The sequence below is a fragment of the Coccinella septempunctata genome, chromosome 7 (assembly GCF_907165205.1).
Source record: "Coccinella septempunctata chromosome 7, icCocSept1.1, whole genome shotgun sequence".
NCBI classification, from domain to species: Eukaryota; Metazoa; Arthropoda; class Insecta; order Coleoptera; family Coccinellidae; genus Coccinella; species Coccinella septempunctata.
This window is the reverse complement of record NC_058195.1, coordinates 19,932,336-19,959,259: the sequence shown is the minus strand read 5'-3', so window position 1 is coordinate 19,959,259 and position 26,924 is coordinate 19,932,336. Positions and strand designations below refer to the sequence as shown.

Here is a 26,924-nt window from a genome sequence, read left to right as displayed (position 1 = left end):
TTCTCCACACACACAAACTTCATTATTTATACATTTCATTGCTAAATGTCCAAATCTCAAGCATCGAAAGCATCTCATAGGAGGTGGTATGTAAGGTCGTACTTCAATTCTCTTATAGATAGCAACATCAATTGTAGTTGGTAGATTCGGGGTGTTAAAGGTGAGAACATGACCAGCAGTCTCTACGATTTCTGAGCCCTGTTTGGTTTTCATTCTTCTCACGTCTATTACGCCTTTTTCAGCAAGTCCTTCTTTAATCTCGTCCAAAGTACAATTCAGTAGATCTCGACAGTATATGACTCCTCTACTTTGATTAAGTTGTTTATGTGGACTAATCTCATTCGTATTCTCCTAATTTATTTGTGGACAAGAGCAATTGGGATTGTTTCCGAGTTGATGTTTCTATGAGTAGGTTTCCATTCATCTTTTGCACCTGTTTAATCGATCCTGCAGTACTATACAATAATTTCTCTATTTTAAATGGACTGACATTAGAGAAGTCAGCACCATCTTTTCTACTAACGACCAGATACCGGGGACAGGTCTCCGTTGTCTGGTTCAGTATGTAGTCAGCGGTAGCTTTACGAGGGGAGGCGCCGCCATTACCACCTCTCACCTCGAGTTGCTGTAGCCCTACTATGGTCTGCCCAGCACCGCAGATAGCCATAGGGTCTGTTTCGCTTCGAGTGACCAACGAAGTTTCCGAGGCTGTACTGTTTGACATAGTACCCATAAGTGTCCCTTTATCGCAGGGACCACACGCCTCTTTAGGTGAGGTAACCGGCTGGGGCCCCGGGCTCGCCACACCCGTACTCATAAAGAGCCCCCTGGGGGTGAAAATAGACATATTATCCCCTATAATGGGGATAATAGTAAAATATATTTTTATGTATATCTAACCAGACATATGAAAATAAAAATGTCTTAATACGTAGGTACATAACGAAACATAATAGCAATATTTTGACAAAAAAATTCTCAAACATAAACGATGCAACAACAAACTCGAAAAAACGCAAAATTTTCAAGATGTAATACAACAAAAAATTGATGACGAGAAGGCAGAATCATATATCCATTTGAAAAGCAGTTTACAAAAATATCAGCTTCGTTCAAATAATGAATTTGTGTAATTTCATGCTACATATCAATCTTTTAATAGGTATACCTATATATATTCCTTCCATTGACCATTGACCCTAATATTTTCTCTAAAATTAGCTGTCTCGTTAACTATGTGTTTCATTATGAATGATTAAGATAATTTCGATTCCATAAAGATAAATAAATAAATCTTTCTATCACAGTTGATAAATGAAGAGGTTATATCTGTCTGGATAATAATATAAACCCAGGTAGAACGGTGTTGTCTCGAAGACGTCTTCATTAGGTCTTTATTGGTCTTCGACGTCACTGGAACGTACAATAACGTCTCTGAGACGTCAATTCAAGTAGGTTAGTAAGACGTCGTACAATAACGTCTCCGAGACGTCAATTCAAGTGGGCTAGTAAGACGTCACACAAAAGACGTCTGAATAACGTTATTCTTAGACCACTCTGAGACTTTAGACATATAATTTTTTCGAGGTTCGATATATATCGGACAGTTTGAATATAGATATGTAGATATGAAACGGAGGATAACGTCCGTTTAATCATAAATCGCTATATTAATATCCTTCAGATTCAAGGTAAATGAAATTATTTGCAGTCAAAAACCTGAAAAAAATATGACTAGCTATCCTGTTCCATTTATCCTATTTAAATGAAACGCATTGATAATCGATCTTTGCTTCATTTCTGTTAGTACATAGTCTTGAAAATAACTTTTTCTGACACACTTTTTCATGATACTCACTACCACTAATACCAACATCTTACACAGCCTCGGCGGCCGTAATGGCAGCGCACTCGGCTAGGATGCCGGAGGTAGCGGGTTCGAATCCCGCCGATATCATAGATATTTGTGGGTGTCTTGTACCTAGGATTTCAAATAATGTATGCTGATATGTTCGATCACAAGGCCAGGGGGAGGAAACAGAAACAATGTTGGTTTATGTTTCATTTTTATCCATGAAATTCTAAAATTTTCTGAAAAATACTAACGTCCTCAGTACGTCAGAAAGACGTAAAAGTACCGAATAATCGTCTTCAAGACGTCACCGTAAGACGTCTTCAGGCTGTGACATATTAACGTCACAATAAGGTTTCACTGACGTCACAAAGTTGGTCACCATACGTCCGAACATGACCAACCAAAGACGTCTTGAAGACTAAAATTTCTACCTGGGAAGTTTGGTTTCTCTCTAATACAAAAGTTTATTAGTTATTATTTACATTATTTGTACAAATTACAAAATTACCTGTAATACAAAAGAAACAACAATTACAGTTTATTATTATCCGTTCACTCGTCTATTTCTCTCTCGACTGACATTCTCGTGACGTTGTCACAGAATCTCCAAGTCACACGCCATGCTCGATCTAGGAAAGTTTATTGAAAGAATTTGAATGAAGAATTCTTTACATCTCCCCTCCTGAAGGTGTTGTTTATTTTGGAAGTAATTTCGTTATATGGAATAATCCAGTTTTTTCATTTCTTTTTCCAGTTTTGATTTTAAATATTGTATTTGATATCTTCTCTGTTATTTCAAATGGTCCAATCCTAAGTGCATCCAGTTTTTTTCTATTTAACCTGTTGCCGTTTTCTATGTATACTAAATCACCTGTGTTGAATTCGTTATCTTTTCTGTTTTTGTCAAACAATTTCTTGTTATATTCATGTGATTTTATGGTGTTTTGTAAGGCTAGTTTTCTATCCTTTTTCCAGTCTTCTGCACTAATAGATTCCTTCAATTCTTCAGGTAGCAAACTTGTGATAGTCCCATTTAGTAAATATTGAGGTGTAAAACCTGTTACCGAATGTTCTGTTATTTTATATTTATCAACACATTCTCTTGCTATTGTTGTCCAAGCTTTCTTTTCTCCAGATTCATTAATTTTACATCTTATTTTATTAACTATTGTCTGATTTAGTCTTCCATTCAGACCGTTTGAAAATGGTGCATTTAAGGCTGTATAAATAAGTCTGATGTTTTGTTCTTTTAAATAATTTTTGAATTCTTTGGAATTTATTCCTGGATATTGATCAGTTAATATTGTATCTATCTTGCCAATTTCTAATGTATTTCGGACTATTTTTATGAAATCATTTGCAGTTTGTGTTTTTGATGTTACTATGAATGCGTATCTTGTATAGTGATCCACCAAAAGGTGGAGATATCTTTTTGTTGATCTTTGACCACCAAATCCACCTATGGTATCAATCGACACTATCTCGAATGGCCTCGATGCTGGTCCTAATTGAGACATTAATCCATACTTTGCTTGTCCTCTAGATTTATTTCTTTTACAAATATCACATGCCTTGCAAATTTTTTTTATGTTTTCTATTAATCTTTCTGAAGTATAGTATGGACATATTTTACCAATCATTTGATTTATTCCAATATGACACCAATTTTTATGTATATTCTTTATTAATTCAACACTCAATTTCTCTGATAATATTATCTTTTTTTTATTTTTAGTTGTTTTATAAACTATACCATGTTCATCTATTGTTTTCCTCTCAAGTTCTTTTAGTGTGATATTTTCGTCTTGATCCCTTTTTATTTCTTGAATAGTGATTGTATTTACTATCTTTAATGCTTCTTGAGTGTTATCTATGGCTTCTAATACCGGGTTTCTGCTAAGACAGTCTGCTTCAGTGTTGAATTTCCCTGGTATGTATGTGATACTGAAATCAAATTGGGATAGATATAATGTTAGGTCACCTAACTCTTCGTCTGTTCTTGCTTTTATGTTTAGGTTCTCAAGAGGTTTATGATCTGAGTAAACCTCAAACCTTCTTCCAATTAACCAGTGCTCCCAATATTTTACTGCTTCCTTTATTGCCAGGCATTCTAAATATATAGCTTTTTTTCTTTTTTGAGTTTCATTAAGTTTCTTTGAAAAATATGCTACTGGTTTTTCTTTTCCATTTCTTTGTGTCTGTTTCAATATTGCACCCATACCTTCTATTGAAGCATCGGTGTATATTTTAATTGGTAGATCTTTGTCAAATATCTCCAGCACTGGTTGATCACACAGTTCTACAAATGATTTTTCGCAATCTTCTGACCAATCAAATTTAACGTTTTTTCTTAATAATCTATGTAGTGGATCAAGTATTGTTGAGATATTTGGTATGTATTCACCATAGAAGTTAATTTTACCTAAAAATTGTCTTATGCTCTTTTGCGTTTTCGGAGTTGGAAAATTGTGTATTGAAACTAAATTGTTTTTAATTGGTCTTACTGTATTATTTTCTATTACGTGTCCGAGATATTCAATTGATTTAGAAGCAAACTTGCATTTTTTAAATTTCAATCTAAATCCTTCTTTCAGAATGGCTTCTAAAACTTGTTTTACATGTCTGATGTGCTCTTCGAAAGACTCTGAAAATATTAACAAAACATCTATATAATTTTCCGTGAAATTTTTCAGATTATGTTTTCTCAAAATACTTGATAAAATTCTTTGGAAGGTTGCTGGCGCTGTTTTTAAACCGAATGGTAAATAAGTCCATTGATAATGTCCTTCTTGAGTTATGAAGCCTGTTTTATTTCTATCTTCTATCCTTAGTGGTATCGACCAAAATGCTGAATTGATATCCAGTGATGTAAAATATTTACAATTTCTAGCTTTAATTATCAGGTCATCAATTAGTGGGAAAGGTTGCGCCTGGGGTGTCACAATTCTATTTAAATCTCTAAAATCGATGCATAGTCTAGTCTTTCCTTCTCCTTTTTTTAATGCCAGAGTCACTGGTGCAGCAAATGGGCTATATGATTCTTCAATTAAATTGTTTTCTAATAATTTTGCCACTTGCTGTTCTATTTCTTTTTTGTCTTCAATTGTACACCTGTATGGTCTCTTACTACAAAATTTGTTAACTGAAAGATCAATTATTGCTTCATAATCTATTACAGTTCCTATATCGTATTTGTCTTTGGCAAAAATCGTTTTATATTCTTCTATCAGATGTTTTATTTTGGATTTCTTTTCATCATCTAAATGCTCTATATCTATTTCAAAATCTATCTCCTCAGTATGCTCATTAAAATTTATTTCTACTATATCTTCACTTTGGCTTATAACAAGATTTTCATCCTGCCTTAATCTAAATTCTTTTATAATATCAAGACCTATTAAAAAGTCATGAAAATTTTCATTTTCTACAATGAAAACATCTACTTCTTTTTCAATATTAAAAATTTTTAATTTAATTTTTGTTAATCCCATTGTAGTTGACACACCACTAATTGTTTTCAATCGTATTTTGTTTTTATCTGTATTGTTTTCATTTATAATTTTAACTAATCTTTCGTTAATCAACGAAACTTGTGATTCTGAGTCATAGACTCCTTCAATTTTTATTTTATCTTCTAATAATATGTTAAGTTGAATTAGTGGTGTGTTTATTCGTTTTTTGGTTCATTATAAAGTTCTACATCTAAAATGGAATTGTTATTTACCTTTGTTGTTGTGTTGCTTTTTTCTCCATGCTTTCCCTCCTCTTTAAACCAACATTTTTCATTGGGATGGTATCTCCCGCTTTTACCCAAATCTTCACATGTGCTACATGGTTTCTTTTCGTCATACTTTTTCTGAAAATGTGATGTAGATGGTTTTTGAGAATTTTTCTTGTTTACCAGACATTCGAGTTGTCTCAATTCATTGAATAGATCTGATGTTTCCTTTAGTTCAGCCTTATTAATTTTATTCAAAATATATTCTGGTAATCCTACTGCTATTAATGCTATGAGTGACTTTGTGTCCATATCTTTTTTGAAATCTATTAGAAGTTTCTCTTTTTTCAAAGCATAATCAGATAACGAACCTTCTCGATATTTGAATGATATTGCATAAGTTATATTTGTCCATTCATTATCTAGAAAACATTCTAAAAATCTCCTTTTCCATTCAACCCAACCAGCTTCTACTGTTAATCTTATGAGTGTGGAAGAAAGCCAATTCAAACTTGGCTTATCAAGAAATAACTTCAACAATTCAATTTTATCTTCACTTTTATCCACTTTAAATCTAGAGCACTCCTTTTCAAAGCTTTCCATCCACTGTTCAGCATTTGCATTCTTGCTTGAAAATTTATCAATCAAACATTTTTCTGCTATTTTTTTCAAATTTTTTTTTTTCCTTATCTTGCGTTGTTTCAATCAGTTTTTGCAATATATCTTTTAGATCATAATCTTCAGCGCTTTTCGTACTCTCTTCACCTAATTCCTCCAAGTATTGTTCTTTAAATTGTAAATTTCCATCATCATCCATGTATACTGCTCGCAGTTCTCCCGACAATGTAAACCATACTCTTCTCACCTGATGTCTTCTTTTCAATGAATTAACTAGTTTTACATAATTATCGGTTTTCTTCAGCTCGGAATGATGTCCCGCATTTCTAAATTCTTCAGGCAATATATATCTTTTTCCATCTTCTGTATAAATTGATGTTATGGCTATAATATTAGTCTTGGTATCCGTTGTAGAAGGGACTACTGTGAATTCAAACTGTAGCTTTGGCATCATAAACAAAATTGTTGTTTTATAAGAGGTTATATGTTTCTGGATAATAATATAAAGTTTGGTTTCTCTGTAATACAAAAGTTTATTAGTTATTATTTACATTATTTGTACAAATTACAAAATTACCTGTAATACAAAAGAAACAACAATTACAGTTTATTATTATCCGTTCACTCGTCTATTTCTCTCTCGACTGACATTCTCGTGACGTTGTCACAGAATCTCCAAGTCACACGCCATGCTCGATCTAGGAAAGTTTATTGAAAGAATTTGAATGAAGAATTCTTTACATGTATATTTTTGGAGTTTCGATTAATGTGATAATCGTGAGCTGAGTTTCCTCTTCATTTTCTCGTTTGCTTAATATGATCAAGTGTCCTTGAATATTGAAGGTTAAAGATCACGCAAATCAGTTTGTTTTTTCTACTTTTCCGTACCTATCTCGAACACTTCTCTGCAGTTGATATTGATATTGAAGTAATATATCATTACCAACGGAAGAACAAGAAAATTAAGAAAATATTGAATTCCCGGAAAGACTGTCTATTTCACCTCTCACCATCTCTTATATTCGGAAGTTAGTAAAATGTTGCGTACTGATCTTAAAATGAGAATATCAAACAGAAACTCCTGTTAATACTTAGGTATGGTTTTTTCGCATGGTCGCATGGGCAGATAAAACTTTTCACAAAGCTTATTATTTTAACGTTTGTAGATCGACATTGTTCGATATAAGATTACAGAACTCAAGAAAATCCAGATTGACCTGGTGGTCATAATATAATACGATCTTAGACAGACTAGACAAATTCGATACGAATATTTTGTTGAGTCTGTGGAAGACTATAGATTCAATAGATTGGCATTTGCGTCAGATATCGGCTCTACAACGAAAAAGGGCAACTACAAAGAAAAAGGGACGAGTAAGAGGTTTTTCGTTGTTTTCTGCTATTTCTAGATTTTTCGTATATATTCCCCACTCAACATCTTTACCTGAGGTCACCTCAGACCTCCCTTAGGCGTCCCCCCACCAAAAAATGTTTATTTTCGTCTATGTATGGATCTAAGGAATTAAATAATGTGCTTTACTACCCTGACCTTTCTCAGAGAATATGTTCCCTTTTTTATATGTTTTATCCAAGAAATTGAAATTCATGAAAATATTATTCTTTAACCGATTTCCAAATCTGCCGATTTTGCGCAGTCGTTTCTACCGAGTTCGGAAGTTTGACAACGCTGTTCTCAACATTAAGATTGGGTAGAGCCGAGATCCGACGCAAATGCCAATCTATTGAATCTAAAGTCTTCCACAGACTTAACAAAATATTCGTATCGAATTTGTCTAGTCTGTCTAAGATCGTATTATATTATGACCACCAGGTCAATCTGGATTTTCTTGAGCTCTGTAATCTTATATCGAACAATGTCGATCTACAAACGTTAAAATAATAAGCTTTGTGAAAAGTTATGTAAAAGTAATGATATATTACTTCAATATCAATATCAACTGCAGAGAAGTGTTCGAGATAGGTACGGAAAAGTAGAAAAAACAAACTGATTTGCGTGATCTTTAACCTTCAATATTCAAGGACACTTGATCATATTAAGCAAACGAGAAAATGAAGAGGAAACTCAGCTCACGATTATCACATTAATCGAAACTCCAAAAATATACATACTCTTCATTTATCGACTGTGATAGAAAGATTTATTTATTTATCTTTATGGAATCGAAATTATCTTAATCATTCATAATGAAACTCATGGTTTACGAGACAGCTAATTTTAGAGAAAATATTAGGGCCAATGGTCAATGGAAGGAATATATATAGGTATACCTATTAAAAGATTGATATGTAGCATGAAATTACACAAATTCATTATTTGAACGAAGCTGAAATTTTTGTAAACTGCTTTTCAAATGGATATATGATTCTGCCTTCTCGTCATCAATTTTTTGTTGTATTACATATTGAAAATTTTGCGTTTTTTCGAGTTTGTTGTTGCATCGTGTATGCTTGAGAATTTTTTTGTCAAAATATTGCTATTATGTTTCGTTATGTACCTACGTATTAAGACATTTTTATTTTCATATGTCTGGTTAGATATACATAAAAATATATTTTACTATTATCCCCATTATAGGGTATAATATGTCTATTTTCATAGCACTATACATTTTTTTGTTAGAATTTCCGTACTTCCATATTGAAAAATAATACAGTTCTTCTGATATTCTTTTTAAGCATATTATTATAATACACTCTATATTCCTTTTCATCTCGATGACCCAAAAAGTATTATTATTATTACAAAAGAAAAAAGAGTTTAGGCAGTATCTGAGAAAAAGAACCTTTACTTCATATAAACATTATTTGAATAATTCAGAAAATAATTTTGTGTCCCCTTAAATCAATAGTACAATTATTCTTCGATATCAAGATTGGCGCTCCAAGTCGTATATGTGTGAGCCGCTTTAGGTGATAATAAAATGACGCACTGACGACGAATCTATTGCAGAGAATGACTCGCATACCTCTCCATAGATGGCTACGCGGTATCAAAACAGATTTTTTCGTGTAACTCAAAAACTACAAGGGTGCTGTCAAAGATTTATACGGCACTAATGAAGCACTAAATATTTGACATAATTTCAGAATTAGTGCTTCCAACTTTTCGCTAACTTCACGCTAGTTCGAAAATTCATCAGGCAATTACTGTAAAACCAAAAATGAAATCGCATCCGTTTTAAAAGCACTAATATGCACTAATTATTGCAACAAAAATTTTCACGAAATTTCAATATGTTGGTGCTGGGCGTGAAGTCAGCACCAAAGGAAATGATCTGTGATATTTTGAAAACCGTTCATTTTTTTCCATTGGTTCCAAAAGCACTAATAGGCACTAATTAAGCACTAAATATTAGTATAATAATTTCATGGTAATTTGAAAATGTTGGTGCTGAGCGTGAAGTCAGCACCAAGAACTTGAATTATCAATTTCTCAAAAACTACAATGGTGCTATCAAAGATTCATACGGCACTAATAGGCACTAATTAAGCACTAAATATTTAACATAGTTTCAGAATTAGTGCTTTCAACTTTTCGCTAACTTCACGGACCCCGAGGAACAAACCAGAAGACAGTGGAAGCTGAAAGATATCAAGACCATCCCTACTGTAATTTCATCTACAGGCCTGATACCGAAGAAACTACTGGAGAACTTGGGGAAACTTAACCTGGACGAAAATATTTATAGAGTCATGCAGAAGGCGGTACTGCTCGGAACGGCGAGAACTGTACGCAAGTACATGGGGAATGCAGAGGAACACCGTCTGCGCCGACGGGAAGTGCGGGTGGAGCAGGAATCCAACCTACAGCAGGGGGGCGAGGAGCGACCCGGACCCGACCACCACCTTGAGCCCGAAAACCTGGAAAGGGCTCCAACAGAGCTTAATCCTTTTGATATCTGAGATATCTGGGATAAGTGAATTTTCCTCTGGAGAGGAGTGTGAAAGCCGCAAGGCTTAAGTTATAATATTAAATCAGGAGTGCTATCTTCGTTCTCGTTACTCAAAAATGTTGGTGGAGTTTCCGCTTTGGTAAACTGTTTGCTTCTCAAAAAGTTGTTGATCTGTTGGTTCTTGGCTTTGTTTACGTTGAAGTCTCCTATTATGATAACATATTTGCAGAGAGACGCTCTTATGAAAATACTTTCTTCTATCTTTGATGCAGGGTGAATGTATACAAGGAAAATATGTAATTTTTCATTTTTGAATGGGACAGAGTAATGGGTTACTTCATTCAAGGGGTTGTTGACTGCTGGTGAATTGGCTTTTCCACATTTCATGCCTGGATGACACTGTACAAGGCTGCCACATCTCGTGTTCTGTATTTGGTGTCCAAACTTTTGTAGTTGTGTCCAATTTCGGTATTGCGTGTTGTCTGAACTTTTTATTTTCGCCGCCACAAACATTGTACATGATATATTGTTATGTTCTATGAAATAATTGATCAAGTGTTTTTTTGGGATGCAACTGTTTATGTTGTTGTACAAAAATTTAATTGTCGACATGAACTTGACTATTATTTTTGCTGTTGATAGGTTCAGTTGGGGAGGGCTCTTCTGGATCATCCATATCAAACATTAGCACATAAAATCTATTCCCTGTGAACATCACTGTTGTATCTACATTATATTGACTTATGAACCTCTTCTTGATCTTGAGTAAGAGTTCATTTCTATTGGTGTTTTTCGATTTGTTGAGTTTACGACAATATGTATGTACTATATCATCGTGTATTGTTATAGGGGAGTTCATTCTGTTCATCTTCTTTGTAAGATCCTCTATTTCTCTAGTTTTTTTATTTATAGTTCTAACATTGACGTTTGGGATGCCTTCGATTGGTTTCTTCGGATGGTTGGGACATTTTATGGACCATGCTAAATGGTCTTCGGCATTGCAAGCAGTACATTTTGGTGTATTGGCTGACCTACAATGGGACATTTTGTGAGTTCCCTGACATTTTGAGCATTTTGGTGGACTTTTGCAATTTTCAGTTGTATGATCAAAAAGTAAGCATTTGCTACAAAGTATCGGTGTTGGTTCTGGTGCATGACTGGGGAACACCATGTAGTGACGATTCATATAAAAGAGACCATTGTTAAGTAGTGTCTCGAACGCATTTATTTCTCCTGTAATTATTCGTATATAACCTGTTGGACAAGAGTGTATTCTTGATACAATTCTTTTACAGTACCGATGTTTTATTCCTAATTAAGTTAATCGTTGACTTATTTCGTCGTCCTTGATATTCTTTTCAACTGATGCAATAACTACTGAATAGGTTTGTTGAGGTTCTTTTCTTATTCTTCAAACTGAACTTTCCAGATTTATATGTATTTTAACATCAATCAATAGTAAACGGATCTAAATCAAGAATCTGGGGGCGCCCATTTATTCCATTTGAATTGCAGAATTTTCCTCATCCACGGCCTTTCGACAGCAGGCTCTCCAAAGGTAGCTGCCAGTTGCATTTTGACGTACTTATTTTTTTTGTTACAAAAAATTCGATAAAGAGTTGGTGAAAAATTTGACAGACAAAAACATAAATAAAACAATACAAAACTGAGGTTCGTGCTGACGGATTCCTCTTCTTCCAATCAAGGTAGACTCAATTGTTGAATTTTCCAACGATACAGTGGCGTCCTCGAGGACCATCAATATAAAATTTTATATGTGTCTTTCACATTGTTTGTTAACATAGCATTTAGTGTCCTGTATTATATATGTTCTTGATATGTTTATGTTTACAAACAATGTGAAAGACACATATGAAATTTTATATTGATGGTCCTCGAGGACGCTACTGTATCGTCGGAAAATTCGAATTCGAATTTTTTGTAACAAAAAAAAAATACGTCAACATGCAACTGGCAGCTACCTTTGGAGAGCCAGCTGTCGAAAGGCCGTGGATGAGGAAAATTCTGCAATTCAAATGGAATAAATGGGCGCCTCCAGATTCTTGTTTTAGATCCGTTTACTATTGATTGATGTTAAAATACATATAAATCTGGACGGTTCAGTTTGAAGAATAAATTCAATATCATTTGTGAGTATAATTGAATTATCTAGAGACTGTGAAACTTCAATATCTTTAATCGATGTTTCACCATATGACTATGGAACCTTAAAATCGTAAGCAATTAACCGAACTGTAGAATTATATGTTTTTCACCTTTTCACCTTTCTTCAAAAATTTTCCTTCAACTTGATATATTGTACTTACGAGTAACAACTTTTCAGAATCTTTGGTTTGACAGTGGCGAATATGCCAAAACATGTAACCAGATGATATAATATACAAGGTCCCAAAAACAGAAGTGTTTTATAGACTTTTTCTTCAATTTCGTATCACAAATTGATATCCAACACCAACTGTCCTACGAATGACACTTAGGTATCAGTTGGTTGTACGGGTAGAGGAAGAGTTAAGGGTTAAAAAGGTAGATTCAAGAAGAAAACGTTGAAGAATAAGAGTTCTAATCAAGAGTCGTATTTCAAAACATCAATACACTTTCATATGACGAAAGGAATAAAGACATTGCATTGGGTATAATGTATTGCGTCCCCATTAAATGTTATTTGATTAAACAATTTATTCACATCACAGTTCCGTAGGCTTAAATAAGAAATAAAAAAAAGGCAAGAATCCAAAACAACAAAAATAATAGAATTTATAAAATGATCAAAATCAGATTGTGTAAAAAAAAAGCTCACATTCAACTTTCGCATCCATCGAGCATGCGTTTTTCTTATTGTGGAGATCATTATACACTTCCCAATATCCATCAATACGTCTACAGTAGCTTGTATAATGGCCGACAATATTGATCCCTAATAGCACACAACGTCCATGGGACGTACAATTCATGTCCATTTAACGTCGGAACGTCCATGGACTTGATTTGTATGTCCTTTGGACGTCCGTTTCCGGACAGTTTTAGGACGTCCAAGATGGATATCCGTTGTTAGTCCAATTTATGTACCATGTCCGTATCGGATATCCATTGGATGACCGTGATGGACATAATACGGACTATATGACATATGTCCGTATCATATAGTTCCAAAATAGTCCCTGACCGACTCAATACAGGCAATGTCAAAAATATGTCCTTACTGGATATCCATTAGGTGTCCGTGATGAACATATTACGGACCATATAACTTATACATATATATTACATGGTCCGTATTACGTCCATCACGTACACCTAGTGGATATCCGGTAGGGACATCTTTTGAATGTCCTCACCGGATATTCACTAGGAGTCCGTAATGGACGTAATATGAACCAAATACCATGTATATATTACATGGTCCGTATAACGTCCATGACGGACACCTTTTGGATATCCGGTAGGGACATCTTTTGAATGTCCATACCGGTTATTCACTAGGAGTCCGTAATGGACGTAATATGGACCAAATAACATGTATATATTACATGGTCCGTATAACGTCCATGACGGACACCTATTGGATATCCGGTAGGGACATCTTTTGAATGTCCATACCGGATATTCACAAGGAGTCCGTAATATGGACCAAATAATACATACATGTATATCAATGAACACCAAAATTTAATATAATTTTCACTGAACTCCTTCTTTTCCGCTTTGTAGTATATGAATATCTTATGAATATTATATGATGTATAACGTTATGATGAACGAAGACTAAATACTTGAGTAATTACTTTTATAAAATAATCTATGTTTGAGTTTTAAGTCTTTAGTTCTTATTATATGGTATTTCTGTATTGATCGACTACTATTCCATAAATCAGTTAACAATATAATGAATATGTTCCTACAGGTAGATATATCGTATAGTCTCGGTAGCTAGGACGGTTGCAGCGAAGGCTCAGTAATACGATGTCCCCACGTACTCGCGAGTTCGAATCCGGGCCAAGTGTAAAAACTTTCTAGTAAGTATGGATGGAAATGGGAACAACACAGATAATACCATCTGCGTCTGAGTGTAAGACATTGGGTTCTAGGAAATTAAAATTCTAATAGATAGGATAGCCAACGTCGTGGTAAATTTTTGTACCGTTGAGATAGCTAATGATGGTCCTAACGGGATATCCATTGGACGTCCGCGATGGACGTCCGAATTCGGTTCAAAGTTGTGACATTTGTACGTCCCTCGGATGTCCATAGAACGTCCATTGTACCAGAAATGGACGTCCCATGGATGTCCGTAATGTCCGAAGAGGACGTCCTATGGATGTCCATAGGACTACTTTGTGCTATTAGGGATATTCCTTCTGTTGGTGGTACCAGAAAAACAAACAGCTCCACGAAGATGATATTCAACGCTATGTGTACTTATCGATACTGGAATATCCTTCGAACGAAGCTCAGGATTTGGAACCACATCACCTTGTAGTTCATTGGCATCAACTTTCATTTGTGTCTCAAAAATGACATGGGTGGGTGATAAATCGTATTCAGTTGTATCAATTTTGTTAAAATCGAATTTGCAAGGTTTCGATATTGGCATCAGCCTCTCTTGAAGAGCGGACGTTAAGTCGAGGTTTTGCCTTGCATCGACTTCTATAGAAATCGCAGGTGTCGAAAGAGAGGTGAAACATTTGTTGGTAGCGCAATTTACTTTTTCTGTGACAGAGGGGTATTTACTCAACAATTTTCTGCACATTGCACCGGCAACCTCGGCATTGATTTGAAAAATTCCATTTTTGAGTGCTGTACTTTCGTACATTTGAGACGAAAGGATGGCCCTCCAATGATAGGGCCACTTTGACATACTCAATTTTTCCATATACTTCACAATGCGCCAGAGTACGTCATTTGTGGGTTGAGCATTGACAAATTCACGGAAAAGACTGCTGTCGCAATAGCCACTTGCTAGCGTTTGAACAATCGCGTCAAAAGCGCAAGTGTTGCTAGTTATGTACTTTCGATTGTTGACGACAATAGGTTTCAAGTTGTTCGCCCTGGTTCCGTTCTTGAGAAGGCCTATGGGTGTTGGCTTTGCCTTAGAATTCAAGTCAAAGTTCTCGATTTCTATGTTGGGCGTTAAGTACGACTTTCTGCTTCTCTTCTTCAATGGGAGGACTTGTCATTTCCAATTTTCCTCACTGGTTCGTTCCATAGTTGTCGTAAAATATCCTCCCGGAATAAACTGTGTATGTATCGGTTCCAATGTTGCATGTGCCTTCTGAGCACATGTAACGCATATTGATTTTTGGCCATAGCCCTCCTCACTGTCGTCTATTGGGGATCCGCAAATGTCTGGAAAAATTATGTGGACAGATTTGCCGCAATGTATGCACTTGTGTACGTCGGTGGGTAGGTTGCCTCTAGAACATAACGGACATAAAGTGACATTTTGGTATAATTCTCTTCTGCCCTGCAGTTGATTGAGTTGTCTGGGTTCGATAATGTCCGCTTGTTCTCTACTTACATGCTCAGCTACTGTCTTTCTTTCGAAGATATTTATTTCTGTTTGGTCTTGTTTGGAACTGATAATCTTCAAACTGGCTTCGATATTGGGAATATGATGCATAAGGAATATATCAGCTGATATAGGCAATTTCCCCACATGACTTAATAACCTATTTTTCAAGTCATTGCAATAACTTTCGACGTATGCAGTAGTGGCTGTTTCGGGTCCGTATTTGAAAATAGGTCTCAAAATTCCAAACCATAGTGGAAGTGTTTCCAGGAGCTTCAAAATGCAAGATGGTAAGTCAGGGGAATACATAGTATTGTCCTCATCGCTTGTTTCATCGCTTATCGCCAACGCAGCCCTTTCAAGAATGCGTTCACCCCATTGTTTAAAGGTTATAACTCCTTCAGATGAATTCAGTGATATGCCGTGATCTTGCTGAAATATCTGCATATCCTCTTCTCCTATTTCAGAGTCGTTTGAGAAAGATTCCATGACGTCAAGTGTTCTATCAACTACAACGTTTTTACCTGTAGCACATCTTGTTTTTAGTTCTTTTTTTCTTTTTGCAAAACAAGAACTCTCCATTTTTGTTCAAACCGCCGTCTTTACTTATTGCCATAACAAATATGGAGAAAAGCAATCCCTCTGCGTCTTCTACACTTGTAGTTGAAATTAATTGGCATATACTCCTGATGTAAAGTTCTCGACATCTTCTGCGCTCCATAGATTTCAGAGGTTTGAATGAACATATTATTTTAACAATGTGAGCGACATCGCATCGAATAAAACACTTTGGAACTTGAACTTGTGAAGGACAGGTCAATAATAATGCTGCATTCATTAAATAATCATGTAAACTTGTGGAACTGCTTTAGAGTTCTCACTGACGCAGATATTATTGGAATAGAGTGATCGCTTACACTCTGTTTAGGTACTTCTATTTTAACAGGAGTCTTTCCATTGAAAAATGAGTTCAAAAAATAAGTTAAAACATTAGTGTTATGCCTCTCGGATAACAGATACGCGATTGAATACTGGCTTTTCTTTCTGACATCATACAGACATATACTGTAAAGCAAAATTTCTCGAGATTTGTTATTGAAAGGCCGCTGCAAGTTTTTCACAATGCTACCAGTTGCATCGATTGAGATTGAAGACATCGATGTGGTTTTACAATAATTGTTGTAGACGGATACTTGAGAGGGAGTCCAGTAAGAGAGGTAAGAGGGGTCTAAACCTATTTGCTGAATCACCTGTTGATAAGGGTCACAATATTTCATGATCAACAGAGCTTGAGCTGGATCCTCGTGTAATTTCTGTCGCTTCTGAAATCTACATTTTAGCAAACGCAGAGAGTTCAATGATGGCAAGTGGCTCGGCTCGGGATTTCCCATTGACATGCACGAATTAATAAGTTTTCCCTGGAAAGATTTGGCCGACTCGGTTCCAGATAGAAATTCTTTCAATCCCTCCTCCTGTTCTGCTGTATTTATTCTCCTTTTGAGTGTGGTTCGAAAAATTTGGAAGTTTCCTGTATACGAGCAATGAAGAATCGCCCTGGATTCTTCCAACGGCTCCTTCTCCATTGATGCAACAAAAAGGGAATTGCACTGTTTGCATTTGGCTTTAATATTGAGGAATTCTTTTCCTGAGTTATGAACTTTCGATCGTATGAAAGACAAACAGCAGGGTAGATTCAGATGATCCCAAAAATGTGAATTGATTATGGAAGTCCAGCCACTTTCAGGAGGCAAAATATTATAAACTCGAGATGTCCTCCCTGAATTGCCCTTATCCTTGCACTTGTAAATTGTTTATCTTGGTGATATTTTATTCCATTCTTCTGCTGATAGCGTGATATTGAATGTTTTGATGCGGTGTTCGGGTGATAACGAATTCTCTTCACTGCTACTGCTGCATATATCATCATTTGGACCAAATGTCAAATCAGGGTAACCTGCTTCATACTGCTCAGCAGGCGCACTCAAACCAAGTTTTTCGAGAATATTTTTTCTATTAGTTTTGAAAATCATATAGATGTATTTATACGAGTACTTATTGTCGAAATCAATTGCTAAACTTTTCCAAACATCAGATGAAGGTGGTTGGATTCCAGCACTGAATTGGGACCGATACGCTTCAAATTTTTCAATAAGACGGTTCCAATCGAAACATTCAGGTCTGGGCATTTTCACTGGAAAAAAATTAGACAATAGGTCATAGCGTTATAAACTTCTGATATCGACCAAGAAAAAAAAATTTCAACTGAAATATCCACTGATTATCTTCCAGGGAATAACAAAAAATAGAGATAAAACGATTGAATTTGAAACTGGACACAGTGTCGTCTCTAGAGCGTGGCAAAGGTGGCTCTAGCCACGGAAGCAAAGTCCACAGAGGAGCAAATGAAAAAATAACAACTCCGTTTTCATATATACGCCTCACAACGAGAATGCCGAGAAATCTTGTAATATAAACATTTTTGGCCTCCCCTAGAATTCAACATACTAAAATAAACTCAAGATCAGCAACTCCAATAAAAGTTAAGAAATAATATTAATATGAGAATTATGTTCAAATGTGCGTCATAAATATTTGTGTCGGGCGTCGGCATGTGTGCCACCTCTATTCTCACGAATTTTTTGCGCCTCATCACAGGAAGATTTTTCAAAAATTTGAAATTTAAAACATATTATGATTTAAAATCGGGAGTGATATACAAGATACTCTGTGCTAATTGTAACAAGAGATATATTGGCCAAACAAAACAGTATTTACGGGATAGAATAAAACAACATAAATATGACAGTGAAAATATTGCAAATTATAACAAAACGGCTTTAACTTTACATCTAATGACTATGGGCCACAAATTTGATTTTGAAAATGTACAAATTCTTGATAGAGAAGAGGTTGGTTATAAACGCAATATAAGCGAGATGATTCACATTAAAAGAAATTACACCGTTAATCATGGAGAAGATGTGCAACACTTAATCACGATTTATAATAATATACTTAGAAGTAATAAGTAATGGCTAGCCTCGTCAATAGTGTTAAGTCCACTCGTGATCAATATTTTGTAAGCTTATGTTAATTGTTGGTGTCATTGTCATAAATGTGGAAGTAATATCTGATAAGATGTTTGCATTGTGTACCTACTCTATAAATTTTTGATTTCTTTAAAATGTCTAGATGTTTTCAAGAAGCGTACAATGTTGTTTATCGGAACTAGGTAATTTATTTTCATGTTATGTCATATTGTATGTCTTATAATATATTTTTGTATTTATTTTTAGCCTTGAAAAAGAGACGAATTTGTTTCGAAACGTCGGCATTCTACGAAATAAACAATAGAAATCAAACAGTGTCCAATATTCCCAATAATTTTTCCATCTTTATTCTACAAAAGAATATTGAAAGTGAGGCCACATAAGAATTAGGTATAATGCCGAAGAAGTTGATGTAGCGTTTAGAGTCTTTGGAAGACGAGAATTACACGGAAAGCGGCTGAAAAGTATATGGTGTGCCTAAATCTACAATTATTTAACACTCCAGTACTCGCGCGGGGTACTACAATACTCCAGGCTCCACGTATTGCTTATGTATCTATCGGACGCGCGAGTACTGGAGTGTTAAAAAATATCCAAACGTGTTTTTTCATTCAAAATTGGTGTTTTTATTTAAATTCAGCAATCAGAATAGAGGTAATTCGTACCTTTATAACCGCAGTAAATTCATTTTCATTTCAACCAATGGTACATTTCCAGTAGTTCTACCATTTGACCAATTCCAACAGTGTCATTTACAATATGTAACAATAAAGGTGCTTACAGATTACTCTGTAACATGTGATTTTGCTCGGAAGCATTCAAATTGTCTGACGTAACGTGGGACGTGCATTCCTACGTTAGATTTTTGAGTCATTACGTATTTCCCCCACTCATCGTTACAACATAGAGAGAATGGATATTAAATTATACAAAACTGAAGTAAATAGGTACTTACCGAATTGTATAGGACTTTAGGGTGAAAATTACTCAAAATTATAGGAACTTGAACATGCGTGGAAACAAACACTGTAAGATTAAGGTGACTTCAGCTTCAGATACCAGACAATTTACTACTGAGCATGCGCACGCCTAGTCATCGTGAAGATTCGAGATATGCGCAAACTCCCCACCTCATAGGCGGTGGAAGGCGTAGGCTACGCCCACGGCTCAGTGCATAGTCTATGGCTCAGTGGCTTGGGGGGATTCGCGTGCAGAGGAGCCTCTCGCTTCGAAGGTTCATTTGAATAACCAATTTCAAAAGGAGGCGGTGAGCATGTCTACAGCCCCCTCCGTATTTTCGTCTTTTTTGCACAAGTGCAAAATGTATGACCACACTTTTTCCAACGTTTCTTACTTGCCTATAACCCCTAATCGAATTCACTCATTCCATTTGGGGCTATAAAACTGTTTATCGAAGGTAAATTTTAGTATCGAAGAAGTACAAAACTGTGGCGCCTCAAAATATACCATATTCGTTGTTGTCAACAAAAAACTCCTGAATCCTCAGTAGGTACTTTATTTGGAGCACAGTTATACCCTCGGGGTTGAAAAAAGTGACGTTTTTGTGACGGTACATTTCGGTACAAAACTAGTACTTATGTGTTAGCTTGTTTCGAAAACAGAAATCCCATTATTTCGAAAACATGTCTCCAGCCCCACCAATTTCAAACCCTCCTAAGACCCCTTAATCTTGGGGTACAAAACTTTTTCTTGACGGTACATTTCGGTACAAAACTAGTACAAAACTTTGAGATACAAAAAAATTGCAATTTCAAAAGTGGGGGGTGAGCATGTCTACGGCCCCCCCAAACTAAAAACCGTATTTTCGTCACTTTAATTAGGGGTACAAAACTTTTTTTCAACGGTACATTTCGGTACAAAACTAGTACAAAACTTTAGCGTCAAAAAAAGTGAGATATTCAAATTTGTAGGGGCTGGAGACATGGACGTATAATGTCAGCAGATTCATTCATCGCGAGATTCATCGATGACGATATTTTAGCAGGCCAGGCCATAAACAATTCTGTTCTGAATTTTGTCGATGATATAAGTATCTTTGTATAAAACTTACAGCAGCATTTGTATTTCCGAAACACTCGCCAAGCGTCAAAAGCATATCAGTTTGTTCAGAGAACGAATAACCTCCCATTTCTTAAAATCCCAGTTGAAAATAGCAAAAAATAAGCAGAAAAACTACATGAGAAATTAACTAAAATAATGTTAATGACATAAACGTCAAAAGCAAGAACAAAATTGATCATGGCCTGCTAAAATATCGTTATCGATGAGTCTCGCGATGAAAGAATCTGCTAACATCATGTGACTACATGAACTCAAATATCTCGAAAACGATTAAATTTTTTTATTTGGACAAGAGTACCTTCTTCATGTAATTTTCTTTGCGTCATAGAATGCTTCAATTTTTTTCATCAAAACGAATACAACCAAAGAAGTTGTCGCAAAAAATCACGATTCACTCTCTAAAAACAACCGTTATAACAATATCAGAAATGTAGAAATGTAATAAAAAAAACGTATTTTAAGAAATACATTTATGCACGAAATTTCATTCTGGTGGAATATACCATTTAGAAGTTATGCGGAGAATTCTTTTTAATTTTATCAACTTTGGAAGTATATTTTTCTTAATATGCGTTTTAGGCCATGAGTTCATTTATCAAACTATACCTTTTTTTCAATGTACTATCACCCCCAGAAAGCTGAGTAGGTACACATTTTTGACTCAACCTGTAGATTAGGTTAGACTAGTTGAATACAGTACACTACTAAAAAAGTTTCAAATTCTAGATGGCCACCACCAAAAATTGGTAAATGGAAAATTTTATAGAACTCCCTTAGTATGGGTTTCAAATTTACCAGATCAACTCATAGAATAGAGTAGAGTAGAACAACTTTTCTTCTCCCAAATTAACAAAATCGTTAATTTGTGAATTTTCTCCAAGACTGCTGTAAAGTAAAGATCTTTTAGTTTCGAATTGTTTGATCACAACATGTAAGCATGCCATCACTTGATATGTGATACATTATGAAATATTGCAGCACCTGATTCCGAAAGCACTTTGACTGAATTTCATACTATCACTTGTTACGTAATGAGCATTAGGAAATACATTCGGAAATATAGAGAATAAAATCTTTGTTGATCTATCATATTCATTGGAGTTATGGAGAGTAGAGAGAAGGAGAACGATTGACGTACTAAAAATGTGTCCCCGAAAACGGGAAACGTAGGATAGGTGTCGCTGCGATTGCAGCGGGTATCGCTAAGCAGGGCTGGGGATTCAAGCGTCAATTTGAAATGAACAGCCTACATTTTATTTTAGGTTATGTGTCATCGTGGTTTTTCTGATGATTTTTCAAATACCTTTCTTCAAATCTATATTAAATATGAGTTCTCTGAATTATATGCAATAAAATGCAAGTCGAAATCAATGAAATTCAAAAGAAATCACTGATCAAAAAAATTGTACCTACTTTTGTTTATCATTGTTTATTGAAAGCAGCAATGTTAGTTGGTTTACCGTAATCTTCAAAATTATATAAATCCGTAGTGAGGAGTAGTACACATCAAGACAACAAAAGGTAGCAGTCTCAGATTTATCACTTAGGTATTAGAGTAGATTCTGTGCCAATACTCAGCTGAGAACCGATATAAACCATATATATTATGTTATGCCAACAAAATTCTTCAAGAATATTTACTTATGAACCATGTAGTTTAATTGGTTAGATATTCTTATTCAGAAGAGTCAACTTCTCACGAGGGATGACAATTTCGATTTCGTTTATAATGAATCCATCATATTTTTGATATCTTCATCGCAAAAGTGCTCTTGACACACAAATTGATTCGGAGTCGATTCTTCCAATTTTCTCCCAAAAATGCTCTCGGAGATTTAATCTCTTCTCCTTTTCTTTCCGATGCCAAAACACTCTTATCACGCTTTAACATTTCACCATGGTCATATGTTGTTCTCTTATCAAAAATGGAAAATAATGATATTTCTATCATCTGTCACCAGGGAAACAGTTCACTCAGCCAACGAGCCAACTACAATTTGATTTGTGTAAATCAAAATTTCGCACTCTCGTGATGGCCAGCGCGCCTGTTAGCAAAAGCATGAACTACCCTATTGGTATATATTTTAGGGGACAAAAAATCTGTGGTCTCAAAGCAGCGATCGTTCTCCTTCTCTCTACTCTCCATAATTGAAGTATTCGAAATGTTATATTCATTGTTCAATTGAATGATTCAATATTTAGCATGGCGTGGAAAGTATATTAATCTGTATCTCTAGCATAAAAATTCGATACTCTGATGATTCACTCGCATCGGATATTCATTCTTACCTTGACACATAATATACAACTCCCTAATGTTACAACTGCAGCTGCAGGAATGTCCTGGGAATTAAACATTTTATATGTTCAAAAACCATCTCTCTCATGCATAAATGGGTTGATATACCTGAACAGAACGAAGAAAGGAACAGGGTGTTTAACGGATAATTGCACAGGCTTTCAGTACAGATGCAGGACATTTTGGGAAGTCTGAATCAGTTTTCGAAATATGTCCTGAGTATATTCATTCGAGAGATTTTTTATGTAAGTATGTCATCAAAAACTTTTAGTAGGCATAACTCTTGAACATCTTTATAGGTTTTCATGGAAATGTCAACAAATGAGCATTGGAAAATGACGATGATTCAATTATAACGATTTTTTGATTGAGCGGGTCCGTACTGAGAGTTTTTTATTTCACATCTTGTGAAACACCCTGTACATCAAATTTTCAAAAAGCACAATTATCTCCAAAATTCACACAAAATTAAATGTCCTTTCCAACAAGCTTTCCATACAGCACATGACGTCCAATGGACGTCCATTTTATATCCAAATGAAGTACAAACATCCACGGACCCCACATGGAAGTCCAACGGATGTACATTTCTGGACCTTTACTGTACGTTCATAAATGGACGTTTTATGGATGTCCATTGTACTTTAAATAAGGGATGTTGGACAAATATCTATATGCGTTTCTTATTGTTCAAGAAGGCGCCGACGTGCAGTTCATGTTCAAATACAATAGCTCGTTCGAGTGATTATATTACTTGTTCAAAGAACCCAATGCATCTCTTCCACATTTCTTGTGCTGGTATAGATATGGTTCAATTCGATTCCCGTAAAAAATCAGGTGAATTGAAAAATTGGGAGTGTGCTATTTGCTCCCTTCATAACCTCACTATTGGAGGATTGAATGACATCAAGACATCAATCGAAGAGAACATCAAACAGCAGTTTTCTCAAGTGATCAGTGATCTCCGATCTGAGGTTGAAACACTTCGACAACAAAACATTAAACTACAATCGGCAGGGAATGTACTATCCGACAATAAAGTTGGGATAAAAATATAAAAAAATCACACAACCGTGATAATTTTGTGACATCCGTCTCTGAAGGCCCCGAAGAGTCGCTGAGAACTTCAGATATTGCTGAAACCCCAACGGATGTTGTCAGTTCACGAGAAAGATCTGCTAAAAAAGATGAAAATATATCAGATAACATAAATCGCTCTGAGAATGATGACTTCATACCTGTACGATCAACAAAAAGAAATCTCAGAAGAAAACGAAACATAATTTTGGGTACTAATAATGAAAAACATCTCGAAATTAAGGCAATGAAGCAATTTTCCCATATTCATGTCAGTAATCTGGATCCTGATTTGAGAGCCGAACAATTGAGCAGTTACTTGACGAAGAAAAATTTCCTAAACACTCAATGTGTAGAATTGGTGTCTAATCGTCCTCAAGAGTATTCCTCTTTTAAAATATCGGTAATGTCAAGCGACTTCCAAAGAATCAAAGAACCCAGTATTTGGCCTGAAGGAACTAGGATCAATAATTTTCTGTTCCGTCTCATGAAGCAGAAAGAAAAGGAAAAAGCTCAGCAATAACTGCATTTCCGATTTCTTACAAGCTTGCTCATTTAAACTTGCAATCAATTGGAAATATCCTATTAAGGTTGGATTCATTTGTAAACAGTGCAAATTGTCATTTCCTAGCTGTCACCGAGCATTGGAAGTCCTCGGAAGAACTACAGGTCCACGGTATATCGAACTCATCTTTCTATCGGAACAGTGGTCAACATGGTGGTAGTGCTGTGTATTGTAGATCTGATGTGTCTATATCGACAACTGAAGTCAAGGAGTTTGCGCGTCTCAGCGTTCCTTATTCATTCGAGTGCTCTGCGATGAAGGTAAACATTGCCCGTGATAGGGATGTTTATATAATATCAATTTATAGATCATCTCACCCGACAAGATCCGACCTGGAAGTGTTTTTCGAGAAGTTCACAATTTTACTACAGAAGTTGACCGACTTGAATGCTTTTTATTTCATTGCAGGCGACTTTAACATTCATCTAGAGTCCACCAATAACGATCGTAATAAACAAAAATTTCTTAATATCATCAGCTCTTTTGCTGCGAAATTGGCGATTACTGAACCCACAAGAATTGATTCTTGTTTAGATAATATTGTAACAAATTATGAGACATTCACTGCACATAATGAACAACCTCATCTTTCAGAACATTCAGCCCAGATTCTCGAGTTCAATTGTTTTTCCACACGGGGGAAGATTTTAACATTTGAAACACGTATGATTTGTGAAACGAATATGAATAAGTTCGCTGACATTCTGTCCAGACAAGATTGGAGTCAAACATCCTGATAGTATTGCTCATATCAAAAACTTGCTTGATATTCTGTATACAATTTCATCGAAAAACTCAGAATTAAAACCAGTTTATTTTAAGGTTGAAACATTGTATGATAACCATTTAAGAGAAGAAAAGAACAAATTAAACATGAACAGATTTCATAGTTCTACTAATAAGTCAAAAACTTTATGGTCAATCGTGAACGAAAAAATTGGAAAAAATAAGAATCAATCAGATATTCGCATGAAGGAATCTCCTGATACCATAGTTGAGAATTTTAGCCGTTATTTTTCCACCTGTAACGGATGTTCTCTTCCTTCTACGATACAAAACAAATGCCTTGGTTCCAGAAACTGTAAAAGTTTCTTTTCTTTCGATGTAGATGAGTTTGAAATTCTGAAAGTTGTAAAAAGGAAGAAAAGTACTGGCATTGATGATATGAATGTGAAAAAAAAATCAATTCATTTCATAGTTGAACCTCTCAAATTCATAATTAACAACAGTTTCAGAGAAGGCATTTTTCCAGATTTGTTAAAAACTGCAATAATCAAACCACTGTATAAGAAGGACGATCCTGGCGAACTGAAAAACTATCGTTCTATAAGCATTTTAACAAATTTTTCTAAGATCTTCGAGAAAATCCTATGTGGCAGATTGTTGAATTTCTTCAAGAAATTCAAAGTGATCAATGAACGACAACACGGTTACATCAAGGGCAAAAGCACGGAGACTGCAATGTTTGAACTTCTTGAGAATATCAAAGCTTTTGATTCTGTTGTACATGAAGTTTTACTGAGTAAGTTAGAACATTACGGTGTTAGAGATAAACAGCTTGATCTCCTCAGAAGCTATTTGAGGGATCGACCACAGATTGTTTCGGTAACTATTGATGGAAAAACAAACCGCTCATCAAGCGTCATCATAAATCAGGGTGTTCCGCAGGGAAGTATTCTTGGACCCCTTTTGTTTTTAATATATGTTAATGATTTGCCTAATGTCATTCCCATGTGGAAAGAATTCTTCACCAATTTTGCAGACGACACTAATGTCCTGATAAAAGCCAAATCTTCATTTTCATTGAAGACCCTTGCACATGACATAATTTTTTCAATAGATGAGTGGTGTCTATCCCATAATTTGCGAATTAACATATCAAAGACCAACCGCATTTTGTTTTCTCATTGCCGTTCCCGATCCGTCGATATGTCTGCTTTCCCCCCTGAGGAACTCACTAGACAGACCAAGTTTTTGGGTCTTACTCTCGATTCACAGCTCAGTTGGCAGCATCATACGGAGAATGTAATTGCCAGACTTAGATCAGTGATCTATGCTCTAAGGGTATTGAGATCTGACTCGTCTAAATCTTTTCTGATGGCTGTATATTATGCAAATTTTCAGTCCATCCTGTCATACGGATTGATTTTTTGGGGTGGCAGTATGCATGCGGAATCAGTATTCAAATTGCAGAAAATGGCGGTTCGGACAATATTCGG

General features: G+C 35.4%; 2 protein-coding genes across 2 annotated transcripts in view; both read right to left on the bottom strand.

The window, feature by feature from the left end:
• The window catches only part of LOC123316840, a 70,430-nt gene that overhangs the window by 25,564 nt on the left and 17,942 nt on the right, over positions 1-26,924 (bottom strand). The gene's annotated exons all lie outside the window — the stretch shown is intronic.
• LOC123316839 lies at positions 2,242-3,504 on the bottom strand. The gene is made up of 2 exons (XM_044903091.1): positions 2,364-3,504; positions 2,242-2,304 (listed from the first exon to the last, which is right to left on the bottom strand). Exon 1 carries the CDS (start codon positions 3,493-3,495, stop codon positions 2,551-2,553), a length of 945 nt encoding a protein of 314 aa, XP_044759026.1. The 5' UTR covers positions 3,496-3,504; the 3' UTR covers positions 2,242-2,304; positions 2,364-2,550.